Raw genomic sequence first — 18,861 nt, 5'->3', positions numbered from 1 at the left:
GACATATTGTGCTAGAGCTGCAGTTAGGTGAAATGTCAGAGTCTCATTTAACTAGAAATAAAAACCTTTGAAAAAGTTCTGAGTGCCACTCCCTGTGCCCAAACAGATCCAGAACATGGTTTCAGCTGTTGTGCGTAAAAGACACAGGGAGAGGGAAACCAAAGGCACAGGGGCCAGCAGAGTGCAAAAACTATTTCCAGAAGTTCCTTGGGAGGGTCTGGAGTAAAGTTAAGGAAACGTAAGAGAATCAAAGGGTGTATCAATAAGAAAAAAAGTCATAGAACTGAAAAAAGAATTGAGTTGGTGGTAACTAGTTGGTCAGAATTTAGAGAAGCCCATTCAAAAAGTGCCAGCTAAGTCATTGTGGAAAAGGTCACATTTTTAGCTGGTATCAGCTCTGTGCTGTGCTGCCTACTTGGAGAAGGCTGGAAAAATGTTTCTTACAACAGGCCATTAGACAAGGATGTCAAGGTTAGTACATCTAATAGTGCCTCATTCCTTTCCAACAAGGAAGTAATTGAGTCTTTGTAGGTAGCTACAGAAAACGTATCCATTTGGAAGAACCTCACCAACTTTTACAATGTTATCCCCATTTGTTGTCTGTGTCTGCCTGCCTGCCTCCCTCTGTCTGTCTTCCTCTCTCTTTCTTCCTCTCTTAATCTGTCTCCATGAGGTGGAAAGATCAAGAAAACTCCTGAAAAATATGTAATATCTTTGAGGGGAGCCTCTGATACATTTAAGCCTGATCCTGCCAATAATGATTGAAGAAAAACAAAGCAAAAAGGGCCTCCTTTACCAGGCCTTTCTTCACTAAACCTTGATGTTCAGAAGCATAAAACTTGATTTGGCTTTTCATACTTTCTGTGAGTTTTACACTTTAGCTCATAAGTTTCACATTCCATTCTTGGTAGCATTCTCAAAAGAAAAATAAGGGTGACGGCCCTCAATGCTCTGTCGTTAGTACTCTTCTCAGATGGAATTGGCTGCTTTGTGACCATCAGCATTCCAGTGTAGCTCAAGGTGGCTAGTGATGCTAATCACCTCCTAAGGGTGTGAGGTCAGAAAGTAAGAGTGTTTTACTTACATGGCACAAAGTATAGATTATTTTTACTTTCTAAAGCAGACTGCGACCCTCAACCTTGTAATATTTACAAGATGGTATAAACTGTCTCTCCACTCCTGACATTATCACCCTTGATAAATATAAGCTTGTATAATTGGCTGTTATGGCTTCTGCCTTTTCTCTTTTGCTGTAATCAGGGCTGGGTGACAGGGGATCAGAAGAAGGAGCTGTAATTCATGAGTCCTCAACACACCGAGGTCATGGCTTGTGGGTCAGTGGCCAGCAGGCCAAATGAAAACATCAGGGGGCTCTTGGGGCTGAGAACCAGAAAGCCAGAATGATAAGGGTGGGTCAGTGGGCGTCACCAGAGACGTAAGACAGGAGGCTGGAGGCTGGAGAATGGAGCCGTTGGGAACAGCAGCTGAGCAGTCTGTGCTTTACACAAAGCCACTTGCCGGCTGGGGCTGGAACATGGCTCTTGTGCTTGCCAAGCTTTTCACTTTGGTGCAGGACCTAGTCTTCCAGAAAAAAGCACCCATGGATCACCAAACTGGGACTGTGGGGCTGCTTTTATCCAGAGGGAATGTCTTTCTCCTTTCTGCAGAAGCCAAGAATAGAGCGATGACTTTGCCAGAGAATCTTCTTATTATACTTTCAGGCACTCTTTTTTCCTACAATAAAGCTTTGGAACTTATTTATTTTGTATAACTGTCTGACACCTCCCATTTACACCTTCCTCAGCCCCTGACAAGTACCATTCTACTCCCTGCCTCTGTGTATTTGACTTTTAGATTCCGTGTATAAAGAAGATCATACAGTATTTGTCTTTCTCTGACTTATTTCTTGTGGCACAGTGTCCTCCCAGTCCATCCATCCATCATCATCTGAAGTCGCTCAGTCATGTCCGACGCTTTGCGACCCTGTGGACTGTAGCCTACCAGGCTCCTCCGTCCATGGGATTCTCCAGGCAAGAGTACTGGAGTGGGTTACCATTTCCTTCCATGTTGTCACAAATAACAGGATTTCATTCTTCTTTAAAGTTGAATAATGCTACATTGTACGAAACAGTGCGTGACAGTGCTAATCATCAGGGAAATGCAGTTCTAAACCACAGTGAGTTATCACCTCACACTTGTTAGGATGGCTATCATAAAAAATAGGAGAACAGATATTGGTGAGGATATAGAGAAAAGAGAACCCTTGTGCACTGTTAGTGGGAGTATATATTTGTGCAGCCAGTGTGGAAAAGAGTATGAAGGATTCTCAAAAAATTTAAACAGAAGTACCATTTTATATAACGATCTCACTTCTGGGTAGATATCAAAAGAAATGGATATCTGAATCTCAAAGAGTTATCTGTACCACCATGTTCCTTGTAGCATTATTCACAGTAGTCAAGACATGCAAACAACCTAAATTTCCATCCATGGATGGATAAAGAAAATGAGACCATCTCTTTAGCATGAGGTTAAATAAGTGGTCATTCAAGAAGTTAAATGATAAGGTGAGATTAGGCAATGCCAAATATTACTAATGTACTAATATCTAGGAAAGGTAAACTCTAAAGCAGTTTCTGCTTCAGCCTTTGGAATTCTCTATGGCTTTCAACAGTCAGTCTCAGAGATCTTGGTCTAAGCCTTGTCTGTGGTGAGAGACTATTGAAAATCCCCAGTGAGGTGAGAGGAGCAACAGCAGTCCCTTGTGATTCCTCTCTAGGAATCTCTAGAGGATTATAAAACCTACAGAGGAAGGTATCTTTATACCTTCACTCCATAAACACTTATTTGATTCCAGGTTATATATATTTTTTTCTTAGATAGACTAATATAGGAGAACTCAGATCCAGAAATCAGTTTGGGAAACCAGGGTGGGGAGGGGTGGGGTTAGGGGAAAGAAGATTTGTGTGAGATTTTGGGACAGACCAGAAAGTAAACTTAGAACTCTCAAAATGCCCTGAAATATCTGGAAGCAGTAGAGAAGCCCTTCAGGGAGGGATAAGGCAATGAAAATGCTGGAGATCTGAGGCTAGTTACTATTTTGCCACAAGCTTCTGGAACAAAGGAGCACAGTTGATCAGTTCCACTGAGAGTTTTCTCCAGAATTCTGTGGGATAATTCAGTCCTAGTTACTTTTCATATTATGTCTATGTATAAGATGAGAAATGACCATATTCTTCCTAGAATTCTTATGACTGTCAAAGGCAAGGGTAAGGAAATAGATCTTTCCCAGTTCTGTTACTTCTTCATTATATCCAGCCACACATCTTCCTTTCCACCAATGACACCCATATACACACCAAAACACTAATTAGGGCAAAGACACAGCACTTCTTCTACATATGACATTCTTGTGAATGTCCTTGTCTAGACTCCGTTGATCTCATGTCTGACCACAGAAACCTCTAAATCATACAACATCCAACTCTTAGTTCTCCATCCCTTCATCCCATCCAACTGCCACAACCAGAGTAGACCACAAAGCATGTTTATGCCACACCCTCCATTTATTTTTCTTTTGACTTCTTGTTGCATAGGAGATCTCACTCTCTCTTAGCACTTTGGCTCTCACTTAAGTAATTTCCTTTTAGTTGCCAATATTTAAGTTAGTATTTTCCCATTCATGCAAGTGTCCATCTCTCTTGCAACTCATCTTTTGGTTTGTTCTTGTACACTGTATCAGAATCAGACTTCTCCATTCTTCCTTTCAGGTGCAATGGCTAGGAAATTGTCTTCTGTTCACTTAGCTGCACCTAAGATCATCACAAGGGATTCAGGTAACCCTCACTTGAATACAACTATTAATCATATGTGAGTACTTAGTCACCCAGTCATGTCCAATTCTTTGCGACCCCTGCCAGACTCCTCTGTCTATGGGATTATCCAGGCAAGAATACTGTAGTGGGTATCCATTCCCTTCTCTGAGGATCTTCCTGATGCAGGATTGAACCCAGGTCTCCTGCATTGCATTTGGATTCTTTACCATCTGCGCCACCAAGGAAGCCCCTAATTATTGATCATCCAACACCAATATTCATATAAACTATGGGATTGTCTGGGGTACCAAATTTTGAAATTAGAAGAGGAAGTAGATTCTGAATTCAGCAGCTACCTTGTATTATGACTGGCATGCTTTTGTTTTGGCAGTTAAATCACTGCCAGGACCAGGGATGGGAACAATCAGAGATTGTACAGTAACTATTCTGTTCATTAATAAAGACCCCTTAATAGAAATCTGCATATGAAGAACACTTGCATGAAGCAGAAAAATCACCTTGCACTGGTCCTCATATTATTCTTTTTACTGTTTTGTCTTTACTTGTATGCTGTTTTGCTGCTTATTTTTCCTATTCTTTCCTAATTTCTCCTTGTTCACTTTATGTCTCCACTCGATTGTTAGTAATTTAAGGGTAGCAGCTGCCTAGTATAAACTCCATAACACCTAATATGAAGACAGATATTTTTTGTGTATAGAATTGTCACTGGTGATGACATACATCCTTACAATGTCAGAAAATGTGACATTTCATTAGGGAGTGATAAGTTTAGATGACCTGAATTGTTATCACAATTGTTAGTCCATAAACAGCTATCCTTATCTCATAGCTGTTTCCCAGATAACATTATAACATTATAGGATTTGCTTAATTAGAATTACCTTTTTTTTTCCTTTTGCTGTTCTGAATATCAAAATGACTTTTATGTTCCTACAAAACAAATAATTCACCATAGCTTAAAATCAAGATGTGCATTAATTTGTACATGAAAGATAATCCCTTGATTGAGAAAGGCTAATTGGGGTTAGCTTCTGTCAGTACAGACTCAGGAAATAGCTTTGATAGATTTTAGCGTATGGATAAATCCCTTCTCCAAAATTCCCATGATGAAGAATATCTTTCAGCTGAATATTTTTTAAAGAATTTGATGCATAAAGAAAAAATCTTATCAGGCACAAAATGTTTGTCCATTTCCTCTTGATATGGATAATGAATTCCTTATCCTATTAACAGAGACTGGACTCATGTATACCAAAGAGCTGGGGTTCCAACTTGTTTTTTTTTTTTCTTTCTTTCTTTCTTTTTTCCTGTTGATTTCACTTTGGTTTTTAAGACTAACCAAAACAAGTTTAAATTGCTTCCTTACTGCAAACATCATCTGTTGCCTCACCTATTCTTAAAGCATTGCTCATGAATAAAACTCATTAAATAATAAGCTCTAATACTGAGTCCCTTCACAGAAATTATTTTTAAAATCTATTTACTTTCACCCTTGCAAATAATATGATTTTTTGTGGAAGAGCCTGATGGCTATTTCTTCTGGAAAACAAATGACCTAATTAGCTTGATGTTGAATATTTAGTTTGTGAAAGACCTTTAGGTTGGACACACCTGTGACTTGGAAATGTAAGGCTGTAAGGCTCTCCATGCATTTTATTATTTTTATTTATTTTTCTGTATGTGTTCGGCAATGTTCAAGGCTTTAGAGGCAATATTAGAGAAAAATAAAATATTATACATATAATGTGATTGGGGGGAGCACACATATTACATTAGGTCACAGCAATCGAGTACTACCTTGTGAGGCAGCCATTGTTTTCCTGGTTTTATTGAGAAATAGTTGACATACATCACTTTGTAAATTTAAGATATTCAGCATGATGTTTTGACTTAATGCATATTGTGAAATCATTATCACAGTGGGTTTAGCATCCATCTTCTCACATGGATTTAATATGAAGAAATGAAAGAAGAAAAGAATAAGGGTATTTTTAAAATTTTTTGCCTTACGATGAGAAGAACTCTAAGGAGTTACTCTCTTAACAACCTTCCTGTATGTCATACAACAGCATTTGCTGTAGTCATCATGTTGTACATGATATACTTAATACTTCCTTATTTTATAACTGGAAGTTTGTTCCTTTTCACCACCTTACTCCAGTTTCTCCTGCCTCCGCCCCTACCTCTGTTAACCACAAGTCTGTTCTTTTTTTATATGAGGTTTTATATTTATTTATTTTTTGGTTGTTGCTGTTGCAGTAAGATTCCACATGCAAGTGAGAGAAATGGAGTGGTAAGAGTCAGAACTAGAATGAAGACAGAAGGATTTTAAAGGAAGGGATGAATTGTTTTCAAAGTAGTCAAACCAAATTGTTGAGAACTACAGACAAGACGTATTGATGAGAAGATGAAGGAAGACGTCAAAAGTAACTTTTAGATTTAAGGAATGAACAGTTAGTGTAATACAGCCAGAATGATCAAATAAATTTGGAGGGTTTGTAAAAGTTCAATTTGAGGTAACAGAGGGGGACGTAGCTGAGTGAAAATATATAGTAGAAACTAGAATATGTGAGACTAACTGTAGAAATAAATCAGAGCTGGAGCTTTAGTTTCGAGGGTCCTCTATGGGCATTAGTTGTTTTTTTTTTTCCCCACATTTATTTCTCTCTTTCCCTCATTTTGTTGTGTTTTGATTCAAAGAAATATTTAATTAAAGGAAAAATACTAAATTTAGGGGTCCTTGTTTGATGGGCTGGCTGATTGATTAGTTGATTGGTTGATTGACTGCTTGGTTCATTCATTCCTTCATGGGAGCTTCATGAATAAGGAAATATATTGGTTTAAGGACAGTCAATGAGACATGATTCTGATTCTGCCTTTGAGGAACTTTTCATTTAGTGGATTGGGAGTATTTTGTATATCAATTGCTGTCTAACAAACTACCCAAAGCTTAGTTGCTTAGCTAGTAGTCATCATTTATTTGTTATGATTCTGTAATTTGTGTAGGGCTTAATGGGGAAATTTGTCTCTATTCCATTTACTTAGGCTGGAATATCCAAGTTGACTTTTTCATTCACAAACATGTTGCCTTAACTGCAATGGCTGGGGCATAAGGTGATACTTGAACTGAATTTTGAAGGACCAATACAAAGGACAAGGGGAGAGAGGACAAAGAAACATTTTTTTAAAGAAGAAATTATATATGGAAGACTGAGAAATAGTATACAATATAATGCATTCAGGGAACTTCATTTAGATCAATGGCATGAAGGACCCAGAAGAAGGGTGCCAGAAATAAAGAGTATGTGGTTAATTGTGAGAACTGAGGCTGCAGAAGTAAGCAGGGATAGATCAGAGGGGGTCATGTTTGTTGTACCAGAAAGAATCCAAAGCAGAGGGTGTTGATGATGTCAGTTATTTAGGGTCTACTAAGGAGGAGGGGTTTATAGGAAATCAGAAAGAGGAGACAGAGGTAGGAAGCAGAACTAAGAGAGAGGGTTATCACAGAAATTAAAGAAGGAGAGAGTTTTCAGAAGAACAACATGATCAACAAGATCAAATGCTCTCAAGAGGCTCAAGGAGATGAGGAATGAGAAGTGTCCATTAGATATAGCAATGAGAACTTGTGGCCGATGACCTCAGTAAGACCACTTTTAGTAGAAGCAGAGGCCAAATTATGACAGATTGAGCACTTAACAGGAAGTAAGGAAATGAGAAGGAGAACAGTAGCTAGAGGGAGATGGGGATGGAAAGAATTGTTTGTTTAAGATAGGAGAGGCCTTGGTGTACTATGACAAGTAACTGGTAGACAATAAACAGTATATTTATTGAGGGCTTATTAATAAGCCCTTCCTGGATGAAGACATGAAAGCTCAGAGAAATTAAGCAACTTGTTCTGGGTCACACAGCTAGGAAGGGAAGGAGCAGGGATTTGAACCTAGGTCCCACTTCCCAGAACTCATACTCTTAACCATTGTGCTCTTAACCACTATATAAGATCCTGCTGCTGACGACAGTGGTAGTGATAATGGTGATGGTAAGGCAAGGATTCTTCCTTTGAAGGGGAAAAAATTAATGAAATAGATATTGTGTATATGAAACTTACAATTATTGGTGCCTTGATTTTTTTGCAATTGAAATAGTAGCTTTGTAACGGTAATGATTCATGATCTACATCACAAGTCAGCTAAAAATAAAATAGGTAAGATAGCTTTAAAAAGATGTGAAGTATTTGCAGGCATAAAATTCTAAATCTGTGTTTTAAGTCATTTTACAGGTTCTAAATAAAGTTAATTATAAATTGCACTTAGGATGTGTAAGCCTTTCTACCTAGATGTGCTGTGCCACCTTTATGCTTGTGACGATGGATGTTAAAATTGACTACTTTTTAAATCAGCCATCTGTTTGTAGTCTGGAAGTAACACAGATGAAAAACAAGTGGGCTACTGTGGAGAAGAAACATATTTTTGTAGTTTTTTATTTAAGAAAAGGGTGAATGTCTTATTTAAACACACTATCGTATTAAGCTTCAGCTTCTGGAAAACGCTTACAAGTGGTTTTTATGATATTTTGATAAACATTGCAGTAATATGTAAGTGGGCAAAACTGGCTAAAGGGAAAGGAAATTAATGATGTCTGGGAAGGAGCCAGCTGCATGATTACCTGTGTGGAGGGTCAGTTTTTAGGAAAGCATTCTTATTTCTCCTACCAATGTCTTCAGTTGTCAAATATTAAAATTTAGAAATATGTCCAAGACAAAATTGACCCATGGTAAAGACAGCAGCCAAGGTTATGAAAACATTAGAAAACAGTGAGTTATCCCACCTCTTCGTCACACCTGTGAGAAACTACAAAATGATGAAAATGCATATGCTGCCAGCTGGGCCATCTGTTCTAGCTAGTGCTGGCCTGGTCAGCGTTGAGAATGGAGACACCTGGCCAAGAGATTCACGTGTTGCAGGAAGTATAGTTGTGGTGTTTTTGCAGGTCATTCTCTTTGAGTCAAAATGAAACAAATGTTTTGGCATTAGAGAGCTGCATACAGTGCACCATCCTTCCAGTGGAATGCGGAAGTATGGTTTGGTTCCCTGACTGTGGTGGCCAGTCCTATATCATATATCAGAACGTGAAAAGCACGAAAAACCAAGAGATGTTCTCCCTTCCCCCTCCTTACTAACCCAGTTATCTCTGCCTGACCTATAAAACAGAATAGGAAGGAATGATAGCAATCATATTAAAGGAAGCTAAGTGCTCTGCATGTATTAGCTGAAATGTCCTATTTAAAATTCTTTGGAAAAGATAATACATGTGAAAATTAAAGCTAGGAGTGTTTGAGTGACTTGCCCCAAATCAGACAGGCAATGAACTGAGCATAGATGCAGGGTGTGTCTAACTGTTGAGCTTAGTCTCTTAACCATAAAGTTATAGTCCTTTGTTTGTCTGAAGAGGATGTGGTTGATGATATTTTGCAAATGATTTGAAATTCAAGGTAGCTTAGACATGTCTGTTTTCCTTTGCCTTTCTTCCTTGCTGAGCATTGGAGTCTCAGCCTAAACCTCACTTTATTAGTAAAAGCCTGAGTTATGGCTTGACTTGAGTCTAATGTTTGAAAATTGACCAATAAGAGTGTCAAACCCTGACCATCTACCCACTTATTGGGAAAGAGGTAATTAATGAAAAATCATCTGTAATCAGAAGCATATATTCTGATGGAGACAGACATTTGGACAGATTTTTTTTTTAATTAAGGTATAGTTGATGTACAATATTATATAAGTTGCAGGTGTAAAATATAGTGATTCACAATTTTAAAGGTTATACTTCATTTATAGTTATTATAAAGTTTTATAATATTTGGCTATATTTTTTAAAGGATATTGTGAATCTACCTTACTTGAAGATGGGAAAATAAGTTCAGTATTACTTCTTTATTGAATCCTAATAGTGAATCCCACTCCCATCCCTGGCACAAATAACTGTAGTTTTGATGATTTGTTAGAGCTAAAATTTTTGAAGCAGGAAATGTTTGCATTCCCATCAGTGTGCCAGATCCTGCAGTTAGAGGCTCTCCATTCATCCACCTCTAGGCTGCCCTTCCGGAGAGGGCAATGGCACCCCACTCCAGTACTCTCGCCTGGAAAATCCCATGGACGGAGGAGCCTGGTAGGCTGCGGTCCATGGGGTCACTAAGAGTTGGACACAACTGAACGACTTCACTTTCACTTTTCACTTTCATGCATTGGAGAAGGAAATGGCAACCCACTCCAGTGTTCTTGCCTGGAGAATCCCAGGGACAGGGGAGCCTGGTGGGCTGCCGTCTATGGGGTCACACAGAGTCTGACAGGACTGAAGTGACTTAGCAGCAGCAGCAGCAGCAAGCTGCCCTTCACACTAGTGGAAGTCTCTAGTGATTGCTATCTACTCTGGTCTTCAGAGTCAGCAGAGGCACCTCTGTCACATTACTGCATGAGTCATTTCTCGTGAATGGAACAGCTTCAAGGTGTGTATAGCTGGAAGTTGGGAGAAGAAGGGGGCGAACACCAACAATTGATAAATACTCAACAATTTGATAAATATTTACCCAAGTTGACATTAGAGATACAGTGTTGAATAAATCACAATTTTAACCTGGGAGTAAATTGACTGTGCAGAGTTGCAAAGGTCAGAGTAAGTACAAATGTTAAAGGAACACGTAAAAGGGGCAGAATTTCTCCTTAGCAAAGACATGAAAGCTGCTTAATTGTGTAAATGAAATTGAGGGATCCGGATGGAGGGGAATAGTTCAGAAAGTAGAACTAGGCTATGGCACAAGCTGATTCTGGAGACAGGGGAGAACATTATGGGTCATACTGGGGAGTCTGGACTCATTGATGTTGCATCAGGGAAGTCACATGACTAATTTCCATGTTAGAAGTATCACTCTGGGCACAGGATGTGGAGATTATTTTGAGAAGGGCAGGAGTGGAGGAGAGAAACTCTTGGCAGTAACCCAGGGTAGAAGTGATGGGGGCTAAGCCACAGTGATGATGGAGGACATGGAGAGAATGCATCTATAGGATATTTTAGAGAAATAGAATCCAGAGGTTGGGAAGCTGAAGCTGATGGTAAGTGATGGGTCAAAGCTAACACTAAGGTTTCTGACCTGGGTAGGAGGTGATGGTCTTCATTTTGACCATCAAGGATGATGAATTGAATCAGATGTGGTGGGATATTCAAATGAAAGTGTCCAAGATGAAATGATAACAAGCTCAGGGAATGCTTTTGGCTTGAGATAGAAACTAGAAATGAGCTATTTTCTGTAGGAATAGATGAGATTACTCTGGGGAGGGGGAAGGGAAAAGAGAAGGAGTAGATTAACTTCTGAGAAATACTGATATTTATGGGAGGGGTAAAAGCTTAATAATAGGAATTTGCAAAAGACCCTGGGAAGAGACAGGTGAGAGGTAGGAGAGACGAAGTGGTTGAGTGTCCCAGAGACCAAAGGAAGAGAGCATTTCTAGAAGGAATGAGAAAGTCAGCAGGCCAAACTGGTGGAGAAGTCGAGTGAAGTAAAGCCTGAGAAAGGGTCCGTGAAATTTAGCAGCATAGAGATATCAGTGATCTTGAATTAGACTTTATATGTCTAGAAATTTCTCAAGTGCTAAGGCAGTAAGTAAAGGTAAATACTTTTCTGATTTTTTATTTTAAAGCCTGAATCATCATTTTTAATAACCAAGGAGTCTTTTAATAGCCAAAATTTTAGCATATGATTTGATTTTTTTTTGTATTCTGAATCATATTTTTTTCAGATAACATTAAGTATCACATGGTATGTTTCTGAAAAGAGTGTACTTTGTTAAACTTTTTAGATTGAGAGTAGTTCACCCAGTGAAAGTAAAATCAACCAGGCATCATGCTTTATCCTTTTAATGCTTAGCGTAATTATAATATGAAGTATTGCTGATGTCAAGAGAAGGTACAAAAGCATTAAAAGCTTAATAATAGTAATAGCCTATACTAAATAATATTTTGTATTTCTGTATATGTTTAAGCATGCATAAAAGCTTCTCTTTCTCTCTTAGTGGCTAAGTTGTGTCCGATTCTTGCAACTCCATGGACTGTAGCCTGTCAAGCTATGGGATTCTCCAGGCAAGAACACTGGAGTGGGTTGCCATTTCCTTCTCCAGAATAAAAGCTTATGATCTAATAAATATTTTTAGAAGAATAGGAGGTAACTGGGATTAGGGAAGATAGTCATTTATAGTCTTTGTGTTCAGAGCTTTCAGCAATATGGTAAATCCTCAAATTAATTCTCCACATCTTTATCCTGTGTGGGCTTGCCCATGTATACAGTCTTTCACAGACAAATGTGTTTAGAAGATGAAGCAAACATATATTTAAAGGAATAAAAAAGATATATTCTGACATTTCATCTTAAGTTGAATCCCTAATGAAATGCCTTTCTTTCAACCTTTCTATGTAAGTTAATCCTAAAAAAAAAGTATCAGTAATGGCCAATTGTAAAAGAAAGTGAGAAATAGAAACTAGAATCAATACTCCCTTAGGAGTACATAATTAAACAAGAAATAGTTATAGTGCAACAAGAACATCATGATTACTGTGGGAATTCATGTTGTTATGTTGTCTTTAGAATACTTCTTCAAGAATACTTGCTAGAAAATGGCTTTTGTCTGATGGTGCATAGACTCTTGGGGGTTGCCTCTCACATGTACTTAAAATATGAATTATGACCTAAGTCTCTTGGATCTCTTCAGAATCATCTTACTCCAAGGAAATTTCATTTAGAAAGTCCCAAAGTACTTTCCAATCATCAATTATGAAAGACAGATTCAGGGTTTTGAGTTTTAACTGGTTGCAATTTTTGACATTTCTGGAAAAAAATTCTAAGTTCTTGTGTATATATATCTTTTTGCTGTAGTCCTTTAAGAAATAAGTTGTGGATTTATATCCACTTTGTAATTTTAACAAGGTATTATAAGTTTTACTACATTGCAATTAGTACCTAGCATTTTCCATGATAACACATTGAAACCCTATTAATTTTAGAACAAATCTGCATTTAATATTTGTACAATGTTTCTGAATGCTGTCTTCTAAGATATTTGAAATTTCTATTCAAAATATGTTCTTATATTGTTGTCAGAATGTCGATAATAAATGGTTAATTAACATTATATCTCATTGGTTAAATTTCTAATAGTGGTAAAAATCGATGCATTTTTTAGTATACACTCTTTTATTTAAAGCCTCTTGTTACTCCTCTATCTTGTGATATAGAAATGTTGAAATACACAAAAGAGAAAGCCAGACTATAAAGCTAAAGATCACCCTCCCTTCCAAAGAGGAACTGATATTGTTCTAGTGACATATTGGTTGGTAAAATGTTATTTTGCTCATCTATCCTTTTCTTCTCAATTCCAGTATATTCTTACTTCATACTTGATGCCTAAAATAAAAATATTTCCCACAAGATTTCTTTGTGACCTTTTACTATTGACAGCTTGATGGGGCAGCTCGCTCATGGCTGCCCCTCTAGTCCTTCACTCCATAGTCTGTATTATGTTAATACAGAGAAAGCCACTGAAACAGGGTGATCTTTCTTATTCTGAAGCCAAAAATCTGTGATTTTTTGGTTTGGAAATAAGTTTCTGTTGGTTCGGGATTGTGTGGTGCATGTATTCTGTATATTGTTCAAAACAGTTGATGTGCTAAGTAGCAAAAATATATTTGGTGATTATTAATTATTTATAATTTATAGCTTCCCACTTTTGAAAACAATTTAAGATTATTTGCAACATAAAAAGAATTACAAAATGGAGTTCACAAAGTGAAGTATGGGAAGAAATCATTTGAAAGATACAGAAGTAACCTCCTAGCTTAAGTTAATTACTATAGTTGAGCTCTCAGTTTAACTCTGAGGCATTCCACTTTAGCTTTAATGAAGTACTGGTACTGCACTAGTTAACCCATTGTAATCAGTCTTAAAATGGGACAAAATATATGTGGAAACTGTTTTGACTTTTACTGCATAACAGTCAGTGTAAAACAGAAGGTGAGCTTCACGATTGTCCTAGCTTTGAAGTAGTAGAGGGTGTGTAGTGCTGGAGTACATTGAAGGACTGATCTAGCTAGAGTGAAGAGATCTTGTTAACACCTTGAAAACACTCTGGGCATCCAGGTGAGATACCAAAAAGGCCCGAAAGTCCATTCCTTAGGAGTCAAAACATGACCTAGAGCAAGACTTTCTCTAGAACACCAATTCTTGACAGAGATCCTTAAGGATTATAGAATATGCATGCTGACTTCTGCCAAGTTAGAGGAACATGGGAAATTCATTGAGAATTCTACATGTCTGTGCTAGTAACAAAGCTTTTATGAAACAAAGCTTACACAGTATAAGATGATCAGTGAGTCATTGAACTTCCTGCCAGAACAATAATCAAAACTCTTCAGCGGAAAATAAACTCTGTCATTTCAACAGAATTCAGAGTCTCTACATGGTATCATCATTGATGTAGATATGGCAATAGATTGGAAAATAGGACTTGCAGTTCAGGGGAAAAGAAAAAGTAGTCAATAGAAATAAATCCTGAGATTGCCCAGCTGTTGAATTTAACACAGAGTTGAAAGCAGTTATTATAAAAGTGTACAAAGAAGTAATGGAAAATAGGTTCAAAGCATTAAATAAAAGCATAGTAAAAAAAAAAAAGCATAGTGAGTTTAACATAGAATCTTAACAGAGAAGTATAAATTGTAATAAAATAACCAAATGGAAATTCTGAAACTAAAAAATACAACTGAAATGAAAAATTCATTGGTTCAGCTTAACAGCATACTAGATGAGCAGAAGAAAGAGTCAGTGAATTTGAAGACAAAATTAGAAATTAGCAATTGGCACATCAAACAGGACAAAGTTTAAAGGAAAACTTCAGAGACCTGTGGACCAATGTTCTAAAATATAAATAATAGAATTTCCAGAAGGAGAAGAGAGTGAGAGTTGGGCATAAAAATCTTTGAAGATATCATGGCCAAACGTTCCCCAAATTTGGTGAAAAACATTTAAAATTAAATTTAAATTCTGAATACTTAGCTAAATGCAAACAAATTCATATGTAACCACACTGGTCAAACAACTAAAAATCAAGGGTGAAAAGAAAACCTTTAAAGTAGCCAGAGAAAAAATGATACCTTAAACATAAGTAAGAGTAACTATATTCTTTTTGTTAGGAATAGTGGAAGCCAGGAGACTTGAATGGCATTATTAAAGTGAAGACAGAAATAAAAAGAAACCTGTCAGCCCAGGCTTCTATATCTAATGTATATATCCTCAAAATAAAATTTGAAAAAATATTCTCATGTAAGCATCAGCTGAACTAATTCACTGTCATCAGATCTGCACCATGGGAGATTCTAAAAGACATTGTTCTAGTTAATAGGAAATAATAGTAGTGGAAACCTGGATCTGTATGAAATAAAGAAGGTATAAAGAACATGGAATATGATGTAACAGTGAGTGAATATAAAATATGGTGGTTTTCTTTTCTTTATAATATCCTAAAATAAAAGAAGAAAAACTAATTACATTAAAATGTGAGATTTTAAATGCTTATTTACTATACCACTTCACACTTAACCCTTTACACATCCTTTTTCACATTTTTTACTTTTTCACATCTTTCAACTTCACATTCCACACCTTACAAAATTTGTAAGGTTATTAGCGAAGTTGCTCAGTCATGTCCGACTGTGGCCCCATGGACTGTAGCCTAACAGGCTCCTCCGTTCATGGGATTTTCCAGGCAAGAGTACTAGAGTGGGTTGCCATTATTACTTGCCCCCACACAAAAGGGACAAATGAAAGAGTGATAGACATAACCATAATGATAATTACATTAAATATAAATCAATTAAACACTTTAATTAAAAGGCAGAGATTGTTAAACTGGATATAAAAATTGAGAGCCCCATTTATCCTGTTGTAAAGAGATGCAGTTTAAACAGAAAAATATAATCAGATTGAAAGAAAAGGATGGACAAAATAAATACATGGCAAATAGCATGTATAAAAAGCTTGTATGGTTATATTAATACTAATATGAGACAAAATATCAAGATAAAGAGTGCCATAAAAGGTAAACAGGAATATTTAATGAGAATAAAAGGTACAATTCAGTAAGAAGTTGTACTGATCTTAAATATGTGTGTGTATGTGTGTATATATATGTAAAATTAAATAGAGTCTCAAAATTCATAAAGCAAAACTGAAAAAACTAAGGGAAAAATAATCAAATCCAAAATCATAATGGAGTTTTAAGTATAAGTCTGAGTTCCATAACATACAAGGCAAAAAAGGGAAATAGTTGTTATCTAGTTCTGTCTGGTTAGTGGAGGGTAACCTGGATGAACAGAATTTCTCTAGCACTGAATTCTAAGAGGGATTCATGATTTATATACTTAAAGACACTTTCTTATGGATTAAGTTTCTGAAATGATAGAGCGTCTTCAAATGGAATTCCTTGATTTGCATTTTTTTGTAAAAGAAAATTTAATAAAATACATGTAATTTCTGTGTGGAAATAGACTTAGAGAACATTATTTTGCTTTTTAAGTTTATTTATTTTAACACAAAAATAGGATTTAGAGCAGCTAAAAATATTAGCATGGCCCTCAGAAACTTTCTTTAAATTCAGGTGGTTTAGTATAGCATTTAAGTTGGTCAGTATGAGGCTGAATTTGCAAACTGGTTTCTGATATCCTATTTTCTAATTTAAAAGAGATCTGTGTGTTTTAGGTTCTAGAGATGCAGGTGGCATTTCATTATGAAAATTCAGGCACTCTGTTTGTGTTTGTGTCCATATGGAGCACCATGCCACTTGTGCATGGAGGTGGCCTTAGGGATGCCTTTGGGTAGGGCCAAATTCTTTTTTCTTAAAATAGTGCTTTGAGTTTTGTCAAGCACTTGGACAGAGCAGGAGGGCACTTGGCGCCAGAAGGAAAAAAAGCATTGAAAAGGGAGGTAGAAGAACACAGTGGATGAATTTGGCTGACTTCACAGCGTTGCCTGGGGTCTGCTCTGGTTTGGAATATGAATTAGGCAGTTTGTGATTGGTACACTTTTATTTTGTCACACAAAGAAAATTGGTAGATTTTTTCCCCTCTTGCTATTCTGTAAAAGGAAATCAGTAGTATATTTGCTTGCATAGTTACTAAACACTATAGCCTCCCATAGTCAAGAGGAGATTAAATTTCAAGATGACCTAGAGGAAAATATGCCAAATCAGGAGCAAGATCAAAGATTTTGTTTTTAAGGTAGCATATTCAAAGGTAAGAGTTCTGAGCCAATAATTAACTTAGATATTTCAGTTGAAATACTGATTTTTCTCCTAGGAAATACTTTTAGATATTCTCTTTTAAATTGTATTATTTTTTATTTAAGTATGACAGTTGCATAGAAAGCTCAGCAACTTTGATCCAGTACATTTTAAATGGTTTGTAATATATATTCCAGAACAAAAAAAGTAGCATAAAATCTTCTATGACTTTATATTTTCATCCCCAAAGGACGTATAAAAAACCCGTAGGTGAGGGGCTTTTTTTTCCAGTAAGACAATATAATGAACTAATCTTTCTCTCAAGGGTTGACATTTTGGGATACTATTATCAAACTGGGAAATATAAATGGTCTGGTTTATTGAGTTTCTCTTCTAAATGAAGGTACTTCCTCATGCACACTGTATAATAAGAGTACATAAATTATGTTTATTTTGTGACAAGATCCACACAGAAATGTTTAAATTGCTTCAAGTAAATATTAACTGTCACTTATTTAGCCATTGCAGAACTTATGTAATATTTAACATCTATTCAGGTATAGTTGTGTGGTTAAAGCAGTCTAATTTCAGTGTTATCAGTTCTCATTTTTGGTTGAGGTTACTTACAGCTCTATTTTGTGTATCATCTTATTTTGTTTAATAGGTGAAATTTGTTGACATATTAAGCTAGTAATCAGGAAAGGCTAATTCCTTTTCTAATTAATGAACAAAGAACCACCTAGTTTTATGTCCCTAAAGTGTGCATCATTTCATGGCAAATAGATGGGGAAACAGTGGAAACAGTGACAGAATTTGTTTTTCTGGGCTCCAAAATCACTGCACATGGTGACTGAAGCCATAAAATTAAAAGATGCTTACTTCTTGGAAGAAAAGTTATGACCAACCTAGACAGCATATTAAAAAGAAGAAACATTAGTTTACAACAAAGGTCCATCTAGTCAAAGCTATGGTTTTTCCAGTGGTCATGTATGGATGTGAGAGTTGGACTATAAAGAAAACTGAGTGCCAAAGAATTGATGCTTTTGAACTGTGGTGTTGGAGAATACTCTTGAGAATCCCCTGGACTGCGAGGAGATCCAACCAGTCCATCCTAGAGGAAGTCAGTCCTGAATATTCATTGGAAGGACTGATGCTGAAGTGGAAACTCCACTTTGGCCACCTACTGATAAGAACTGACTCATTGGAAAAGACCCAGATGTTGGGAAAGATTGAAGGTGGGAGGAGAAGGGGATGACAGAGGATGAGATGGTTAGATGGCATCACCAACTCAGTGGACATGAGTTTGAGTAAACTCCAGGAGTTGGTGATGGACAGGGAGACCTGGTGTGCTGCGGTTCATGGGGTTGCAGAGTCAGACACGACACGACTGAGCGAATGAACTGAACTGAACTGAAAGTGTGCATGTGTCCAAGGGATGGGGAAGGCTATGTATATGTCATAGGGGGCATAGAAGATGATCCATTGCATGATGTGAAAAAAAGTATTAGAACTTCTCTTTTTATAATATTCATTTTAACATTGTCCTATCCTACAATTTCTAATTTTGAGTGTATTTTGTAATGTGTATAATATAATAGTGCAGTAATATTTCATTGTTGGTGGTTCATATCCCTACTTATTGAGCTTTATTATTTGAATAGTGGATGGCTGAGTTCTTAAAGCACTTCTTTTACCTCTCTATATTTGACCTGTTT

General features: G+C 36.8%; 1 protein-coding gene across 4 annotated transcripts in view; it reads left to right on the top strand.

Annotated features, from left to right (window-relative positions):
• RELN (reelin) overlaps window positions 1-18,861 on the top strand; it is a 523,209-nt gene that overhangs the window by 103,893 nt on the left and 400,455 nt on the right. For 2 of the 4 annotated variants that reach the window (XM_043462975.1, XM_043462974.1), the window contains exon 3: window positions 3,771-3,836. The exons of the other annotated variants lie outside the window; for them this stretch is intronic. In XM_043462975.1, coding sequence (XP_043318910.1) covers window positions 3,771-3,836 — 66 coding nt within the window. The remainder of the gene's footprint in view (window positions 1-3,770; window positions 3,837-18,861) is intronic. 4 annotated transcript variants of the gene reach the window in all.

The sequence above is a fragment of the Cervus canadensis genome, chromosome 3 (assembly GCF_019320065.1).
Source record: "Cervus canadensis isolate Bull #8, Minnesota chromosome 3, ASM1932006v1, whole genome shotgun sequence".
In the NCBI taxonomy this organism is placed as follows: Eukaryota; Metazoa; Chordata; class Mammalia; order Artiodactyla; family Cervidae; genus Cervus; species Cervus canadensis.
The sequence above is the reverse complement of the archived record's forward strand: the minus strand, read 5'-3'. Positions and strand labels throughout refer to the sequence as shown.